This window comes from Vombatus ursinus, unplaced genomic scaffold, assembly GCF_900497805.2.
Source record: "Vombatus ursinus unplaced genomic scaffold, bare-nosed wombat genome assembly UNPS02014799.1, whole genome shotgun sequence".
Lineage (NCBI taxonomy): Eukaryota > Metazoa > Chordata > Mammalia > Diprotodontia > Vombatidae > Vombatus > Vombatus ursinus.
Genome location: NW_020954577.1, coordinates 2,667,629 through 2,685,478, shown reverse-complemented (window position 1 = coordinate 2,685,478; position 17,850 = coordinate 2,667,629). Strand labels below are relative to the sequence as shown.

Below are 17,850 nucleotides of genomic sequence, written 5' to 3'. Positions count from 1 at the left end.
GCCCGAGGCACATAACAGATAATTAACAAACATCTCCTGGCTTAGCTTGATGTTACCTACAAAGGAGAGATAGTCAACTTGCAGGAAATGCTATAAACTGAGAGTTCAAGTTCTACATTCTATATATGGGGGCAGTGGATAGAGTGCCAGGCCTGGAGTCAGGAAGACCTGAGTTCAAATTTGACCTCAGACACTTGACCTCAGATTTCTGGGTCAGTCACTTCACCCTGTTTGCCTCAGTTTCTTCATCTGTAAAATGAGCTAGAGAAAGAAATAGCAAACCACTCCAGTATTTTTGCCAAGAAAACCCCAAATGGGGTGACAGAGTCAGACATGATTAAAATGACCAAACAACAACAATGGTTTCCTCCTCTGCGAGGAAGAATAAAAAATGGGGACCATAGCAGTATCTATTCCCCAGGGTGGTTGTGAGAATCAAATGAGATGATGTTTGTAAGGCGCTTAGCACAGCTCAGTCTGGCACATAGTAGGCGTCATATAAATGTTAGCAATGTTCTATAAATTGTTAGCAATTACAGAGCATTACATAAATTGTTGGCAACTACGAGGAGGAGGAGGAAGGGAGGAGGACAGGCGTGTCTTGTCGCCATTCTATTTCTGCACTTTCGGTCTTTCATTCTCCCAACTGGCACCTTTTCATTCTTAGGCATAGAAGGCAGAGTGGGGTCAATCAGCTGGCTTTGGCATCAGACGACCCGGGCTTTCGTTCCAGTGAAGCCGCCTACTTTCTGTGGTCTGTGGAAGCTCCTTAAACTTCTCTGGACCTCAGGGACCTAATCTGTAAAATGCAGGGGCTCGACCGCTCCAGGCTCCTTACACCATCCTCCCCTCCGCATATCCTGCGATCCTCTGACACCGGCCTCCGGGCTGTTCAAGAAAGACACTCCATCTCTAGATGCCTCCGAGATTTCCTCTGGCTGCCCCCCTCACGCCTAGAATGTTCTCCCTTCTCATCTCTGCCTTCTGGCTTCCCAGGCTTCCTTTAGGTCACAACTAAAACCCCACCTTCTACAAGAAGCCTTTCCTGGTTCCCCCAAAGCAAGTGCCTTCCCTCTGTCATTATATCTAAACATGCACGCACATATAACATATACATACAGTGCATATATGCATATGTACATACATATTCAGGGCCTGGGTTCAAATCCTGCCTGCGACATTTACTAGCTAGGTGACTCTAGGCAAGATGCTTCACCTCTGTGAGGCTCAGTTTCACCATCCATAATGTGGGAACAATCTTACCTGTACCACTTACTTCAAAGCGTAGTGAAAAAGATCAAATGAGAAAATGGATGAACAGCGACTTGCAAACCTTAAAGCACTACATAAATGTCAGCTGTTATTATTATTATTATTATTATTATTGTAATTGCCAAAATCTAGTCTAAGATATTATCATTGTGAATGAACTTTTTTTGCCTCAAATTTATTTAACATGTTTTATAACATAGTAATGACTTCCATCTTAAAATGACAACATTCACTATACTGTGGGGTGCTTTTATAATATACTTAGAAAGTATTAAGTAAAAACCAGTAAATGGAATCAGCAAACTTGGAGAAATCAAACTAATTCAACGATACAGCTTTATGAAGTCTGCCAGCATCTCTCCACCAGGGATGTGACTAACATATGGGCTGTAAAATTCTCTTTCCCATTTTAGGTTCCATTTTCCTAATTAGCTCCCTACCACAAAAGGGCCTTAGTCCCACAAGGCACACGTCAGTTGGGCGACCACGGCTTTCAGCACCCAACATTCACATGTTACTAACCTTGCTAATTGGCCAGTGGCGTCTCCAGACCTGCTCTGGCCTCACAGCCATCTTGTTTGCGATGATCTGAATGATACCAGGCCCAGTCAGTCTCAGCGCAATGCTGTAGCCTCCTAAAGCCAAGGCTGCATTAGGCAGGGCAGCCTTAAAAGATGAATTAGCAGATTGGAAGGGGGATCTTCTATGCTACAGTTGGAAGACAATTTGGGGACCATCCTGATTTTTCTTTAATATTTTCAATCTACGTGAAAATTTAAGACATATTCACTATTATCTTCCAACCCTACTAAACTCTGGGACATCTTAAGCGCAGTCTTCTTTGAAGGCAATGGGACAGACTCCATCAGCATCTCTCAACCTGAACCATAATGTCGACGGCTGAGATATCTCAATGGTCTTCTCTTGTGGCACCTCTGGGTAGCTCGGGGGGCAGGGGCAGAGGCAGAGGCCAAGAGGGAAGGGAGAAAGGTAGAGATGGAGAAAGGGAAATGCAGGGAGAGTAAAGAAGAGGTTTTGTAAGTTTCTAAGTCCAAAGACATGGGACTTTTACTTGTTGCCAATTAGTGCTGGTGGATTGATGGCTGGGAGACACTGGACTAGAGGAATTCCTAACAAGATCTTCCGTCCTGCTACTCATTAACAAGGTTTGAGATCATTTTTAACTCACTGTTGACTGAAAGCAGCTGAAAACAGTTCATGATTACGAAATTTATGCAAGAGCAATATACATATTCATGGATGCTGAGCTAGAAGGGGCCTCCAAAGTCTAAGGGATGCAATGCCATAAACATTGACTAAGTAGTTAATCTTCAACATTTTTCACAACTATTACAATATATTCAGATGCACAGATGTGCACATTCATGCATACTTAATGGATCTCTAGGGAAGGTAATCAGGTTTTGTCCAAACTTTCATGTAAAGGGATCTCAAAGACAACTCTCTCTGCAAAATGTGGATGCTGCCCGTAAGACCAACAATGATGTCCCATTGTGATTTACCCAATGTAACAGCTCATAAGGGCCTAAGGAAGGGTTCAAACCCAGGCCTTCTGACCCCAAGTCCATTCCTTGATCCACATGACCTCAAGGCGTGGGCGTCCCCCTTCACACCACAACGACACATAGTTGAGGACATCGCCTAGCTGGTGAAGGGCCGCGAGAGCGTGACTGATTTGGGGGTAACTGATTGGATCAGGGTTACTGTAGATCTGGGACCCATGTTTGGACTCAGATCTGGTAGGAAAAGATCAGAGGACCAGAGGAGAGCTGAGTCCATATACACACAGAGTACAGGATCCGACTGGAGAGGGAAAGGAGGAGCCTGTCCATTCACTTGGTTCCCCAAAGAACTTCCAGGCCCCAGAAGTGGCAGATCCTCTCAGCCTGAGATGTAGCAGCAGCCAGGGTAGTGAGAAAGTGGCCAGAGCTTCTGACTGAGGAGAGGAGGCTTTGGCTCCAGTCCTTCAATCCAGCCTTCTGGAAAGCAGAGCCACACAGCCCCAGAGCTGGGTAACAGCAAGAAATTGGGCTACACTGTGGGGGAATCCTAAGGTCATTGAGTCAGAGCTGAAGGTGATCTCACTGAAGCCCTCGGATACTCCAAGAGGGTGGGAGACCAGTCACACAGCCAGGAACGGGCAGAGCCCATGGTCCTCCCCTCCAGCCGGATGCCTCCCAGCTGGGCCCCACCCAGCCCTGCTCCTGCAACAAGGAAGAGAGGCATTCTCCACCGGAGCTCCCCAGGGCAGAAGGCAACACCAGAAGCCCAGAGGACTACCAAGGTCCTGCCTGTACTGCTTGGGGTGGGGTGAGGCAGCCCCTGAGAGATGGTGACCAAGGGCTCAGCACCACAGGGCATCTCCCTCCACCCCAAAGTGTCTCTCCCCTGCACCGGCCAGGAGTCTACCCTTCACTGCCTCCGCCACCTCAATTCTAGCCTCTTCGGGTGAAAAGAAGGGCCAGACCTTCCTGGGATCATGTGCCCTGTGCCTTCCATCTCCTGCTGGGCACAGCATGCCCCATGAGAGAAGGCTGCAGGTGTGGGGCCAGGTCTCTTCATCTGCCCCAAACTGATGACTTCCATCTGAGCCATCCATACCCCACAACCTCCAATCCCCTAGCCCCTGGCCATCTCCCCTGCACTAGCCACTCTCTCCTCTCTTCTCCATCTCAACCCCTGGTGAACAAATGTGACCCTACACTGTCCTCCTCTTGAGTCCCTTGGCCCCTGTCATGTCATCCTCGCATCACCAGGTGCGCCCTCCAAGCCTCAGCCTTGGATCACTGCCGCCATCTGTTGCTTTCATTCCAATATGAGATGCTGGACAAGGATGGAGATAAAGTCATTGTGATTGGGTACACTTCAAATTTATGTCATACAACCTCATCTGGGCCCTCACTGCTGCATGGCAATCCTACTCTACGTCTCTCATCGCTCTCCCACTTTCCATAGCAGCTCCTCCCATCCTCCCCCACCCACTCAGTTGAGAACCCTGCCTCATATTTCACAGAAGAAAATTGAGGCTGTTTGCTGTAGGCTCCTTCTTCTCCCCTCTTCCTCATCTCCTATCACTCATATGCTTTCTGTCACAATCTACTTCTTAAATCTTGTCTCATATGATGAGGGGGCCTTACTCCTTATCAAAGCTAACCCCCATACCTGCTCAAGTGATCCCATTCCATCCTGTCTCCTCCAACAGATTGCCCTATCTGTGATCCCCAATCTGTCAATTATTCTCAATTTCTCCCTGTCTATGGTTCATTTCTACTGCCTACAAACATGCTCATATCTCCTCTCTCCTAAAAAACCCCTCACTTGATCTTTCCTTCCCTGCTAACTAGGTCCTATATATCTTTTGTCCTTTGCAGCTAACCTCCTCAAAAAGCCATCTACAATAGGTACCTCCACTTTCTTCCTTTTCACTCTCTTCTTAGCCCCTTGCAATCTGGCTTCCAATCGCATCAGTCTATCAAACTGCTCTCTACAAAGGTACCGATGATCTCTTAGCTGCCAAATCCAATGACCTTTTCTCAATCCTCTTCTCCCCGACTTCTCTGCATCCTTCAACACTGTGGATCACCCTCTCTTCCCTGATACTCCATTTTCTCTAGGCTTGTGGGACACACTCCATCCTGGTTCTCCTTATACCTCTCTGACCGTTCCTTCTCTGTCTCCTTTGTTAGAACCTCCTTCAGATCACATCTTCTTACCATGCGTGTCTCTCAGGGTTCTACCCTGGGGCCTCTTCTCTTCTCCCTCTACATTACTTCACTTGGAGATCTCATCAGCTCCCGTGGATTTAATTACCATTGCTAAGGCTTCTCTTTTGGTTTTGTTTTACAATTTCTTGATTTCTCATAAAGTCATTGGCTTCCATTTGTTCCATTCTAATTTTTAAGGAAGTATTTTCTTCAGTGAGCTTTTGGACTTCCTTTTCCATTTGGCCAATTTTGCTTTTTAGGGCATTATTCTCCTCATTGGCTTTTTGGACCTCTTTTGCCATTTGGGTTGGGCTATTTTTTAAGGTGTTATTTTCTTCAGTATATTTTTGGGTCTCCTTTAGCAAGCTGTCGACTTGTTTTTCACGATTTTCTTGCATCACTCTCATTTCTCTTCCCAGTTTTTCCTCTACTTCTCTTACTTGCTTCTCAAAATCCTTCTGGAGCTCTTTCAAGACCTGGGACTGATTCATACTTTTCATGGAGGCTTTGGAAGTAGGAGCTTTGACTTTGTCATCTTCTGGTTGTATTTTTTGATCTTCTTTGTCACCAAAGAAAGATTCTATGGTCTGACTTTTTTTTATGCTGTTTGCTCATGTTTCCAGCCAATTACTTGAGTTTTATACTCTTTGTTAAGGTAGGGGTCTGCTTCTAGTGTGAAGAATGTACCGTCCCAAGCTTCGGGGGTTTTGTGCAGCTGTTTTCAGAGATATTTCTAGGGACTTGTAAGTTTTCAGTTCTTCCAAGGTGGTATGATCAAAGGTGAGTTGTTTATTCCTCTCCTGGCCTGTGCTCTGGTCTATGAGTGACCACAGGCACTCTTTTCTACTTTGGAATTGTGAGGAGAATTCCCTCTCTACCGCCACTACAAGCTCCACCATGCCAGTGCTCCTCCTCATCCCAGGACTGCCATCCAGCAATGTGGCCCAGATCCAAGCACAGGCAAAGCAAGAGAATCCTGCCTCAGCGCCAACAAAGAGATCCCTGCAATCCCCGCTCTGATCAGCCCCTTGATTCCACCTCAGTCTGTGGGCCGAGAGCTCTGGAAGCAGCCACTGCCCTGGCGCTGCACTGGAGTGAGACCAAGCTTCTCTCTTACCACAGTCACAGACCTTTCTTACTGACCTTCTAAGTTGTCTTTGGTGTTTATGGGTTAAGAAGTCTGGAAACTGTCACAGCTGCTTGTGATTCAGTCCCCTGAGGCCCGGTCTTTGCCAGTGGGGCCTACGCTGAGCTGTGGTGCTCTCTCAGCCAGGGGCAATAGACCTTTCCAATCAACTATTCAGGTTGTCTTAGGTTGGAAATTTGTTTCACTCTGTCTTTCTGTGGGTTCTGCTGCTCTAAAATTTGTTTAGAGCCATTTTTACAGGTATTTGGAGAGGTTTGGGGGAGAGCTCAAGCAAGTCACCGTTTTTACTCCACCATCCATTCTGCCCCCTATGCTGAGGCTTCTCAAATGTACCTTTCCTGCTCCTAACTCTCTGATGACCTCCAATCTTGACTTTCCAACTGCCTTCCAGATATCTCACACTAGCTGTCCAGCAGACATCTTAAACTCAACATGTCCAAAATTGGACTCACTATTTTTCTTCCAAAACCCTTCCTACCTCCTACCTTCCCTATTACTATAGAGGGTATTGTATCTTCCCAGTCCTTCAGGCTCATAATCTAGAAGTCATCCTGGACGTCTTACGACCTCTCACTGCCCATGTCCAAGCTGCTGGGCCTATAGATTTCACCTCTGCAGCATCTCTCGAATATGCCCCCTTCTTTCCTCTGGTGCAGACCCCCCTCATCACCTCACGCCTGGAGTACAGCAATAGCTGCAGGTAGGTCTGCCTGCCTCAAGGCTCTCCCCACTCCCATCCACCCTCCATTTGGCCACTAAAGGGAGTTTCCTAAACCAAAGTCTAACCATGTCACCCACCCCCAGATTAGTAAGAATAGATTTTGTAGCAAATTGGGGGGGAAGGGGAGTAAATTCAATGGTAAGGAAATTAATACAAATTAAATACAATGTAAACTAAACAACAGATAGAGATTATGACTATATCCTCAGCAAAACATAACAGGTTGAGAAATCATCTGGCAAGACAGAAATGTACTCCAATAGTTTGTAAATCACACTCTTCAAAAGGGAGATTTTCAAAGGGACCCTATAACCTGATTACAGCCCCAGTGGAAACACAAGAACAAACAAGACGTCATCCACTGGGTATCTTAATTATTTTAAATTATATTTCCATTTACTTTGCTAGTAGAGGAGACTTTAAAGAAAATTTACTAACATGACAGATGACTAACTTGAAAAATATATCAGCTAGGATGACATTTCATGATGTTTGTGTTTGCAGTTTTAAATATCTTCTCAGAGAATCACAGTTTTAAATCCCATGGTATTTTTTCTTTCTTACAAAAACTGAGATGTTTTCTTTTAGTGGTTCTCTTAAAAATGAACCAATGTCATTTCAATAAATTTCACTTTTACCCTTTTAAATATAAAAAAATGAAATCAACATCTTTCAAGCAGTTTTGACCTAGAGAACTCTAAATCAATCTAATATAACCTATGTCATATGCTCTTAGGATATATATATATATATATTCTGACATTTCATTATTCCTTATAATATCTTAGGAAAAAGCAAATAGGAGCAGGTATATTCATTTATACATACTCAATCACTGGGTAATAGAACAGGGAAGACTGAACCTCAACTCTTCATCCAATGCATTTTCTATTAGACAACATTGCTTTTTATTAAATGTGAAATAAGAACAATGGTGGCATTCCTAACATTATATACCCTCCTTCCAAGTTGTGGGTCTAAGATTCCAAGAACCTTTGTAGAGAGAGACACAAAAATGAGTCCATAGTTACCATCTTCAAGGAGGATAATCAGACATCTACAGAAGTCAGAGACTGTGCTACGTTCACGGAGGAGAAGCGAGTGAAGGTTTGTGCAAATTGGAGAAGATTAAATCCATGCATTAGAGAGAGATTAACCTGGCAGCAAAGCCTAGTATGGATGTAGGGAGAGACTTGAGGGAGAAGCCTTCTGAAACATAAAGGAAATACCATATTTTAATACTGATCTATTTTGGCTAATATTTTGGTCAAATTCCAATTGTCCCTCTTCCTTTTTTCCCTACCAAAAATATTATTTCTCAACTCATCAAGTGATTAAGAAAAATAGAGGGCCAGATTCAGAGGATCAGATTGGCAGGATAAGGGAGGTCTTCTTGAAGTGGAGACCCCTTCTCTAGCTTAGGCCTTCTACAAACCTCAGTTAAAGACATCAGTCTCCTCTCTACCCTTGACCTTCATAATCACTTCTAAACAAACATTGCTTTTTCTATTCTTGTGGAATTGAAAAGATATTAGTGTTGAGTTTATTTATGGGAAAGATGTTCTGTAAATAGTAAGTAGTATTGTGTCATCATTATCCTAAGTTTCTTTTTTTTTTTCCTCCGAGCTTTCCCTTCAGTAACTCTAACAAGTTTGCTACTAATATTCCACAACAAGCCACATCACCCTACAACATGGCAACTCACCAGGAAACAAAAACATCACCCAGTGACAAGGTAATCAGCATCTTGGTTTACAACGTGTGAATCACAGAAGGGAGAAAACCAATCATTAGATAAAAATAGATCAACATTCAACCAGGATGGCTTCAAGCTTCCTCTTGGAACTGGCTCAATGAACAGAGATAAAAATAAAAAGCAGACACAGAAAAGAAGGCTCTTTCCAACTACTTAACTGCAAGATGTTGAGAACTACTAGTCTTAAACATTCCCCCCTCCCTACAGGAAAAAAAGGCCCCATAATAACTATAGTTATAGTAAATGTCATGAAAATGTTTAATGATCCTTTTATGGTTCCAACTGTCAACATTTGGAGATTATAAAAGGAGAGCTCTCTTTCTGCCCTCAAACACATCTCCTCCCATCTCCTCTAGAACCTCGATCCACCTTGCTCTTTTTAAATACGTTTTTATTTATATCTTTTGTTTTTACATCACCAGAATTTTTTCTGGTCTCCTTCGCCCAAGAGTCAAGCCATATATTAAATCTTATTTTTTAAAGAAAAAAACAAAGAGAACAAAATCAGCAAGACCAATCAACACATAAAAAACACATGAAAATATACTCGGTCTTTTATACCCTCTGTCTTCTCCTATCTCTTCTTTGGGGACACTCACATCCTTTGTAATTTTGCACCATTCATGCTTGACTGTTTGCTGGTTATTGCTCTTTCCATTTACACTGTTGTAGTCACTGTGTAGACTGTTTTCCCGGTTCTGCTTACTTCACTCTGGATCAGTTCACGTAAGTGTTTCCGTGCTTCTCTGTAATCTTCCTATTTGTTGTTTCTTATAACATAACACATTTCTTCTAATATAGCACAGTAACATCCCATCACATTCATATACCACCATTTGCTTAGTTATCACTCAATCGATGGCATCTACTTTGTTTCCAATTCTTTGCTGCCACAAAAAGTGTGGCTACAAATGTTTGGGTGTCTATTATATAGGAGGTTTTTTTTTTTCTAACCAATGGGCTCCTTGGGGTAGATGCTTAGTTAATCTTGCTCTTTCTTCAATCTCTTCCTCTCCACTGGCTCCTTCCCTTTTGCCTACATGACTGCTCAGGCCTCCCCTAGCCTCGAAAACAGACACTACAACCCCTTCCTTGATCCTAACCCTTAAGCTATCGTCCTACATTTTTTTGTCCTGCACTTACTTCCACTGCCTTGACCATCTTCTCCAAAGATCCTTGTTCATCATCACTAGCCAGGAATGTCCACACTACTCCTTTGCACTTAGCACATCCTGCCTTGTAGTCTACTTCTTTTTCTTTCAGACATGTGCTTTCCCCCATTATGTTCTAATGTTATTGTTTTTCATTTCATACTCCCAGCGTCTTGCACACAGGAGACACTTAACACGTAGCAGCCTTTAGGAGAAGGAGAGGAGTCTTTTGTTTTTAAGATTTGTTTTTCTATGAACACTTTTTTCAAGAACTAACTTCGCAGTATCTTGTGATTCAAATGCACTAGTAAAGAGAGATATTCCCAATGGCATTTATTATTCTCATCATGATTTTGGCTAACCATTAAATTCTCTTAGTTCAAAGAGATAATAAGTACTGCATATTAATTGATGTGATAAATTCTAGTTGTTCCTGGTAACTCCTGAGTAAATGATGTGTTTGTAATAATAACTGTAGGCAACCAGGAGTTGAGGGCTCAGAACTGAGTCCCCTGTGGACAGACCCTTGTTCCACTGATTCCAGAGAGCGCCGCCTTCTCTGGCCATTGAGAAGACAAGCAGGAACCAGAGAAGCCATCCAAGCCTTTCCTAGCTCCACTTTCCTCCTTGGTTTACTTAACTTGCTCATTTCAATAAGCTGTACTGAGAAATCTCCATACTGATCTTTGTTTCAAATGGAGCATGCCAAGGAGTAGGTATGGGCCCATGGGCCTGTGCCTGATTGGGGGGAGATATTTCTTTAAAATGTTTCTAACACAGATTAGCAACTCTTTGTGCTCCCTTTCAATGCCTTATCATCTTTGAAACAGGAACTACAGGATAAGCAATCTGATAAACAAGTTTCAAGGTTTCTTGATTCCCCAGTAGCTTTTCTGTGAGGTCCTCACATCCACCTTAGGTGCAAAGCAAGCTCGTGGTGTTCTTTTTTTTTTCTTTCCCTTTTTAACTTGTAATTGTGAGTTGCAGAGAAGAGGTTGCCATGTACCAGTAGGCAGAATTTCCTCTTCAGGGAGTTCCCTGTATCAATGAAACCACAATTGTCCAGCCCTTCATCCTCTAATTTCTACAGAATATCCTCCTTATACCACCAGGGCCTAGGAGGCAGTAAAAGGGCCCAATAATCCACTACAGCAAATGTGGCTGAAGATATATTACCTGGTCTGGGTACTGGGGGGGAATCTGAAGTTGAGTGAAGCCAGAAGCCCTCTTATTCGGGGCTCACGCTCTAGCCAAAGGACACAGCCAGGGAACTTGAGTACGAAATACCAGATGACAATTCAATTCAGTGAGCCTTTATTACCCTCCTCCACGTGCTGGGCACTTTGAGAAAGCCTGGAGATACAAAGACAAAAACAAATGGCTCCTCTCAAAGAGCTTACCTTCTACTGGTAAGGGCATTAGAGAGGTTCTACAGGAGGTGCAAAGGTGAGAAGGCCAGTAGGGACTGAGAGGGATTTAAAGAGGGTTCAGGGAGAACGGTCTCATAACTCCAGAACTGGAAGGACCTCAGGCCACCTAGGCCAAGGCCCTCATTTTACAAAGGAAATTGAGGCCCATGGAAATGAAGTGCCTTGTCCAGGTCATGCAGGCAGTATTCTAATCCGGGTTTGAACCCTGGTCCTCAGACCCTTGAGTCAAGCATTTTTCTACTCTTCCTATTCTGTTTCCCATGAAAAATGGAAGGAATTCAGTAAGTGAGGAGAAGAAGGAAGGAAGGACATCAGGATAGAGGCCCAGCAGAAACAAAGCCCTGGAGGAGTGAAAGCCCACAGTACCTCTGGAGGGCAGAGAAGTCCAGCTGGTTGGAAGGCAGAGCTAAGGAGGGGCCAAGAACAGTCACCGATGCACCCTCCTCAACTGGCATTTAAGTCTCTCCAAAATCTGACTCCAACACACCCGCAAAAAGGCTGAAGCCCACCACGGGAGGCAGGCTCTCAGCCACGCACACAGGGCGGGGGAGAGCCAATGGACAGACTCCAGGCTGCCCTGGCTTATGTCCACAAGGGGTATCAAAAGGATACCTAGCTGGGAGGGCATGGACAAAGTCGTTCAGGAGGAGAAAGTGAGGCTGGGTGGCAGTGGGTTTTATTAGAAGATGTGTGCATCTTCATCACAGATCCAGCCAACTGTTCTAAAGATTCCTGTGACTATTACGACTGAGGAACTCATGGGATAACAAGGAGAGTCACGGAGTGAAAAGTCAGAATGCAGCCCCCCTTGGCTTCTTGAGGCTGCCTCTTAAAGCACTAGATAACCACGTTATGACTCCAAAAAAGGGACGTGGAGATAAGAAGGGCGATCACAAAGAAGCTCCCTTCTCTGCTGACCATCGCCATACAATGTGGCCAGAAAGAAGGAAGCAGCGGGATTAGACGGTATTGACCTTTTCTAAGTTTCTTCCCTAGAGGGTGGGTTGTGGGGAAACAAGATAACAAGTCCAAGAATCAGTGGTGACTCAGAGAAGAGAGCTGGGAAACCCCAAGGGAACTCCTACTTCTTGACCCCAAAGTCCTCGGTGGAGATAACAGTCGAGATGCCTGACCACGAGCTTTGCGGCGGCACCCCAAGGACTCTGGGACTTTACCATCCCCCGGACTATGAACCTTTCCTCTTTGCATCTCCGCACTTAGCACAGGGCTTTGCACACAGCAAATGCTTCATAAAAGCTATGTTCTTCCAATAGAGACTCTACATGGGATAACAAGAGAGAAGCAAGAGTAGAGGAAGATATTGAAAAGAAACAATGTTAGAGGGTGAGTTGGGGGGAAGCACACAGAAGAGGGGAGAGGGAGTCATTCCGTCAGAATCAGCGCTCCTCCAACAAAGGACGTTCCAAAGGGGGAACCTGTCAGGAAGGACCCGAGATAGGGGAAAGAGCCAAATCCCACCGCCTCAAATTGGAACACTGACACCAAAAATTGATTAGAAATAAAAGAAAGCTATCACATCACTCTTGGCTCTAAAATGCTTCCAGATGGGTGGCCTAGGGGAGTGGTGATGGAAAACAAAACCTTTCACCTCTTGATCACTCATTCCAATTTGAGCCATTAATATTTGACAGCTGCTTAGATGTCAATCATCTCTGAAAATGTCCCACAAAAAAAAAAAAAAAGAATAAAGCCACAGGCTCCAAGCAGTGACCTCTGGAAAGCTCAGTCAAAGGATCAAGAAGTGAAAAATTCCTAAGACTGATCTGCACTTTCTGGGAAAGTGATGAAAAGGGATGTGACCCAAAGCATGGCAGGCCCTAGGCTGCCTGGAGGTCCTGCTCTGGAAACAAGACTTAACGACTGACTAAACCAACCTCAAGAGGCATCTGCTTCTTCCCCTGTCAGGTCCATTCACACCCTCTCCCCTACCCCTTTGGATTAAAAAGCAGTCTGTATAAAACAGCTGCCTCACCCCTAGGAGTTAATTCTCTCTGGTCACATTTTCTTGTAGCAGAACTCATTAAAACGGATTTCTGGTTCTTGGTGCTCTTCTTTGTATCATCATTAAAGTATTCACATTCTTTGCTTTAAAAAAAGGTTTCCTGATCATTTTAGTCTGGACATCTTAGTCATCTGGGGGCATAAATCCCCACACACCAGAACTGAGCCATCTCTTGAAACAGAGAACAGTAGCAAAGCAATAAGAACTGAGGCACCAGCTGTGTAGACAACAGGTGCCACTTTCTGTCCCTATGGGCTCAGCTTCCCTTGCAGATGTGGGAGGGAAATATATTCTTTTATTTGGTCTCCAGGCCAAGACCGGCTATTACAATTCCTCTTAAGTCTTTTTATTTTCATTATGGCAGTCACTGTGTAGGTCATTCTTTCGGTTCTGCTCATCTTCACTTTGCATCAGTTCATACAAACCTCTCCACGTTTCTCTGAGTTCCTCATACTGGTCATTTCTCACTACACAACACGTCAATACGTTCCTAAGCCGTAGTCTGTTCTATCATTTGTTATCTGATGGACACCCGATCTATCCAGTCCTGAAGTGCTGCCGCGAGAGCGTGTGGTGTGATGGGAAGAGGCCGGGACGTGGAGTCAGGCCGAACCTGCTCATCACGCGTGACCGTGGACAAGTCTCTCCCCATCTTGGAGCTCAGCGAGGAGGTTAAATGGAATGCTCTCCAAGGTCCCCCGCTAAGGTTTAAACAGAGAATGCCCTGAGTCTGTACATACAGGGCCTTCCTTTTTGTCTCCGACCTTGCACGCGTGGATGTGCCTACGAGCAGGATTTCTGGGTCAGGTGGCACGCACGGCTCAGTCACTTTCCCTCATGATTCCAAATTAGTTTCCAGAATAGCTGGACCAATTCACAGCTTCCCCAACACCCAACACTGGAACCTGAGAGCTGTTTCCTCATCATAAAATAGGGATGATATCACCTTACAGAGTTGTTGTGAGGATCAAATGAGGTCGTGTATGGTACGACATGGGTGTAATCGAATTACTATCACTATTATTTCAGAACTTGAGGGTTGGAAGGGACTAAGAAGCCCCAAAATCCTCCTCTACACAGTAGGAACTCCACCCATCACATCCCCCACATTCCTCTCAGATTTGTCTTTGGCATTCAGGTGGAAATGGTCCTGGGATCAGTCACTATCCTGCTATCACTCTTTTGTATTGAATAGTCCACAAACAACTGCACCAGAGGATAAAACCACTGCTTTTTGTGGCTGAATAAAAGGATTAGGACGGAAGGTGACTTGGCACAACAGGGGGGCCATGTGGCTCATCCTCTGCCCCAGGATTTGGAGCCCTCCTTCCCTGCTCTCGTTTATGTCAAAAGCTTCTCATTTGACAGAGCGTGGAGATTAGGGGTATTTGGTGCAGTGCGGTTCAGTACGGCAATGAACAGTTCTTGCCCTGCTGAGTTAGGTGCTGGATTTTTGTTTTTGTTTATTAGCTGGTGTTCTGACTAGGTCAGTGACCCCTCGACTTCAGGCCTTCATCCCTCTGACTTAGCCGGCTGTAACAGCTATTGCACTCATCTCCCTGCCTCCAGCACTGCTGCCAAAGTGACAGTCTTGGACCGAGGCCCTTCCCTGCTCCCTGTTGCCTCTAAAATCAAACATAAGCTCCTCTGTTGGCTGCTACCTTCACACGAGGGCACAGAAGCCTCCTGTCCTCGCATACGTTATGTCTCTTCACTCACTGTATCATCCACCCAAACTGGCTCTCCCTACTCGTACACGACATTTCATCTCCTGCAACACCAGCCGGATCCAGGATGTCCACCATCCCGTCCTCACGTCTGCCTTTTGTAATCCCTGGTTTTCTTCAGAGCTCAGTCCACGCATGGCCTCCTACATGAGGCATTCCAGCGGCTGGTGCCTCACTCACCCCCCCCATTACCTGACACCTGCTATGTACATATTTTATATTTACTAATTAATGTGCAGTGTTTGGTGCGGAATGAAAAGCTGTTGGTAGACTGATGACAGTACTGTTTCTCACCATGGCATGGGAACTCTATGAGGGGGAGAACTGCTTCTTTTCTGTCTGTACACCCACCACCTAGCACAGGGCCTGGTATACAGCTGGCACTTGATAATTGCTTGTTGACTGATGGGTAGGATAGTGCCTTCTCAGGACGCTACCTAAATTCCCAGGATGCATTCTTACTACTTTTGCTTATGTTCTAAAGCACTTTAAGCACTTTTTAGGCTCACTTTAAAAGAACATAACTATTTAGCCCAAAATCAATTTTACTTTCCTCAATAAAAAGAGCAATACACTATCATTTTCTCAATCAAATATAATAACTTGAACACCTTGGAGACAATATAACGGAATCTGAAGCAAAACAAACACACAAACAAAACTCCTCAAACTATGAGGTTTTAAAGGATAGCCTCCAAGTCTAATTGCAAACTTGCAGACATCCATCCAGCTGTTGTCCAGCTGTCAGAGTTCAAAACCAAAGCAAATCAGGAATCCCATCTTTGTCTAAGAAGGACAACCCAGCATGAGGATGGGAAACTTTCTCAGGAAAGGAGTAGGAAGGAAAGCAGGAGAAATTCTAGATACGTATTCAGCCATTACTACCAAAAAGGAATGACCGGCATGAACTAGGAGGGATGAGGTTTCAAGATTAAATATTTAAAAAAACACGTCTGATTGACATGTCAGTGAAACGGAGGAAGCTTACCTGAGACATTACCTAAGACATGAATCCTTTTTTAGAGCTGAGGCTTCACAAACCTGACTCACTGGCTGCCAGCTGGGGGCCTGGCTTCACTAGCCATGAGCGACAAGCCCCTTCCTCCTTGGAGAGGGCGCGGGGCTTCTGGCAGCCGCATGCTGCTACCACCCTCCACTCCAACAAACACAGCAAGACTAATGTTATTGACCGGTCTGTGCACGGTGCGCCCCGATCGCCTGATGCAGACTGAAATCCCTCACCAACACGGTCCTTGTTATCCATAGCATGGTCACCAGCCGTAGCAATCAGACCCTACCCAGCACTCAGCCTTGGCCCTGCCATCCTGGGGAGATTCCACACAGTTGTCAAAAAAAAATCCCTAATTCTCACACTAAGTGCTAACTGATAAGGCCACCTTGTAGATCTGCCTTTCCATGGGATGTCAAGGAAGGGAGGTGTAGGAAGGCCACCGTGATGGCTGGACCAGAAGCAAAGGAGGCCCACCTTAGAAAAAAGCCAAAATGACATTCTGAAGTGCCTACCTTGGTGTCATGATGATAGAAAGAGGGGCTTTTAGGAGGCAAATTGGGGCCATTTCTGATTTAATTTAGATACTTGGGAAATTATGCAGAGAATCTAGTATGACCACCTAACCTGCGCTATGCCCAGAAGGGGCTAACATGTTGGAGCAGGACCCAAACTTGGCTCTCAATGCACTTCACACTTCACAAGCAAAAAGGCTCCCAAGTGGACATGCTTGCAGGGCTGTGAGGAAAAAAAAAAAAAACCCAAACAGGCCTAGTCGTCAAACACCATTAATGGCATCACACATTTGTGGAGAGCAATGAAGAGACACTCTTCTCAGAGACGTGCTTATTGCGATGTAGAAGGCCAGCTTCTCAAAGTCTTCTCTACATATAAGGAAGCGAAGAAAACTGATGGACAGTTTGACAACAGCTCATCCCAACAGAAGTTTGAGAAAATACCATTTCTTCTCATTTAAAGGAAGTAAGCCTAAATCCAGAATATTTTCCTTAATTGGGTAAGGGAGAATATACTCTTCAGAGACAAAAATAAAGAGAAATCCACAAATGAGTAGCAAAGCATTTCCCAAGCAATCTGATTTGATTTTATATCCTTTGAGCTTTCAGACATCTGCCACAATGACCAGCGATGGAGTCTGCCAAGAAGCCAGATATAGAACCTCAAATCCAGCTAAGTTGGACGTTTTCATTCTGTAGCTATCCAACTCAAAGAGGCATCCCTGTTTTGCCCAAAACATTAGCACAGATCACTTAATTTTTGCAAGCAGTTTTTGCAATGGTAAAATTGAGAGGAATGTGGCAGAGTGGAAAGAGCCAGCCTCAGGGTCAGGAAGTCCTGGATTCAAGGCCTGCCGCTGGCTGCGTGATCCCAGGCCCTTTGCCAAGACTGGAGGTTATAGAGAAGGTGCCAGATTGCATTGGTAAAGGATATTTACTCATCTGGGAGTTCCCAATGCCATGGTAGATGAAGTCTCTACCCTTGGCCTAAAATTGGCATAATCAATCACTTGGAATAATTCAGTAATTAAAAGCAGCTAAGGAATATGATTTCCTGCATTTCAATGACATGCCAATCACACATGTTTACTTAAATATTTAATTGAAATCTCCTCTGTACAGTTTATATCCATTGTTATTGGAGGTTGGTGGTAATTTGTGAATAAGCATCTAGAATTTATCCTTCCTTGCTCCCTACTCCATTTCCTGACAGTTTTCCCTATCACCAGGCTGTGTTGTCCATCTGACACAAAGATGATATTCCAGACTTGCCTCAGTTAAAGTCCCCTGTCCTGATATGGAAACAACTATGAGTTCTAGACAGCTGTACCAACCAAGCCCAGGGAGCTGAAACAATTGCAGGTACTGGCCTTG

The 17,850-nt window shown here is 44.7% G+C and overlaps 1 protein-coding gene across 4 annotated transcripts in view; it reads right to left on the bottom strand.

Annotated features, from left to right (window-relative positions):
• LOC114050523 (anoctamin-10) overlaps window positions 1–17,850 on the bottom strand; it is a 224,438-nt gene that overhangs the window by 135,841 nt on the left and 70,747 nt on the right. The window contains exon 12 of one of the 4 annotated variants that reach the window (XM_027872300.1): window positions 11,075–11,125. The exons of the other annotated variants lie outside the window; for them this stretch is intronic. Within the exon in view, the coding sequence (XP_027728101.1) occupies window positions 11,090–11,125 (36 nt within the window). The 3' untranslated portion in view covers window positions 11,075–11,089. Of the gene's footprint in view, window positions 1–11,074; window positions 11,126–17,850 lie in introns of those variants that run through there. 4 annotated transcript variants of the gene reach the window in all.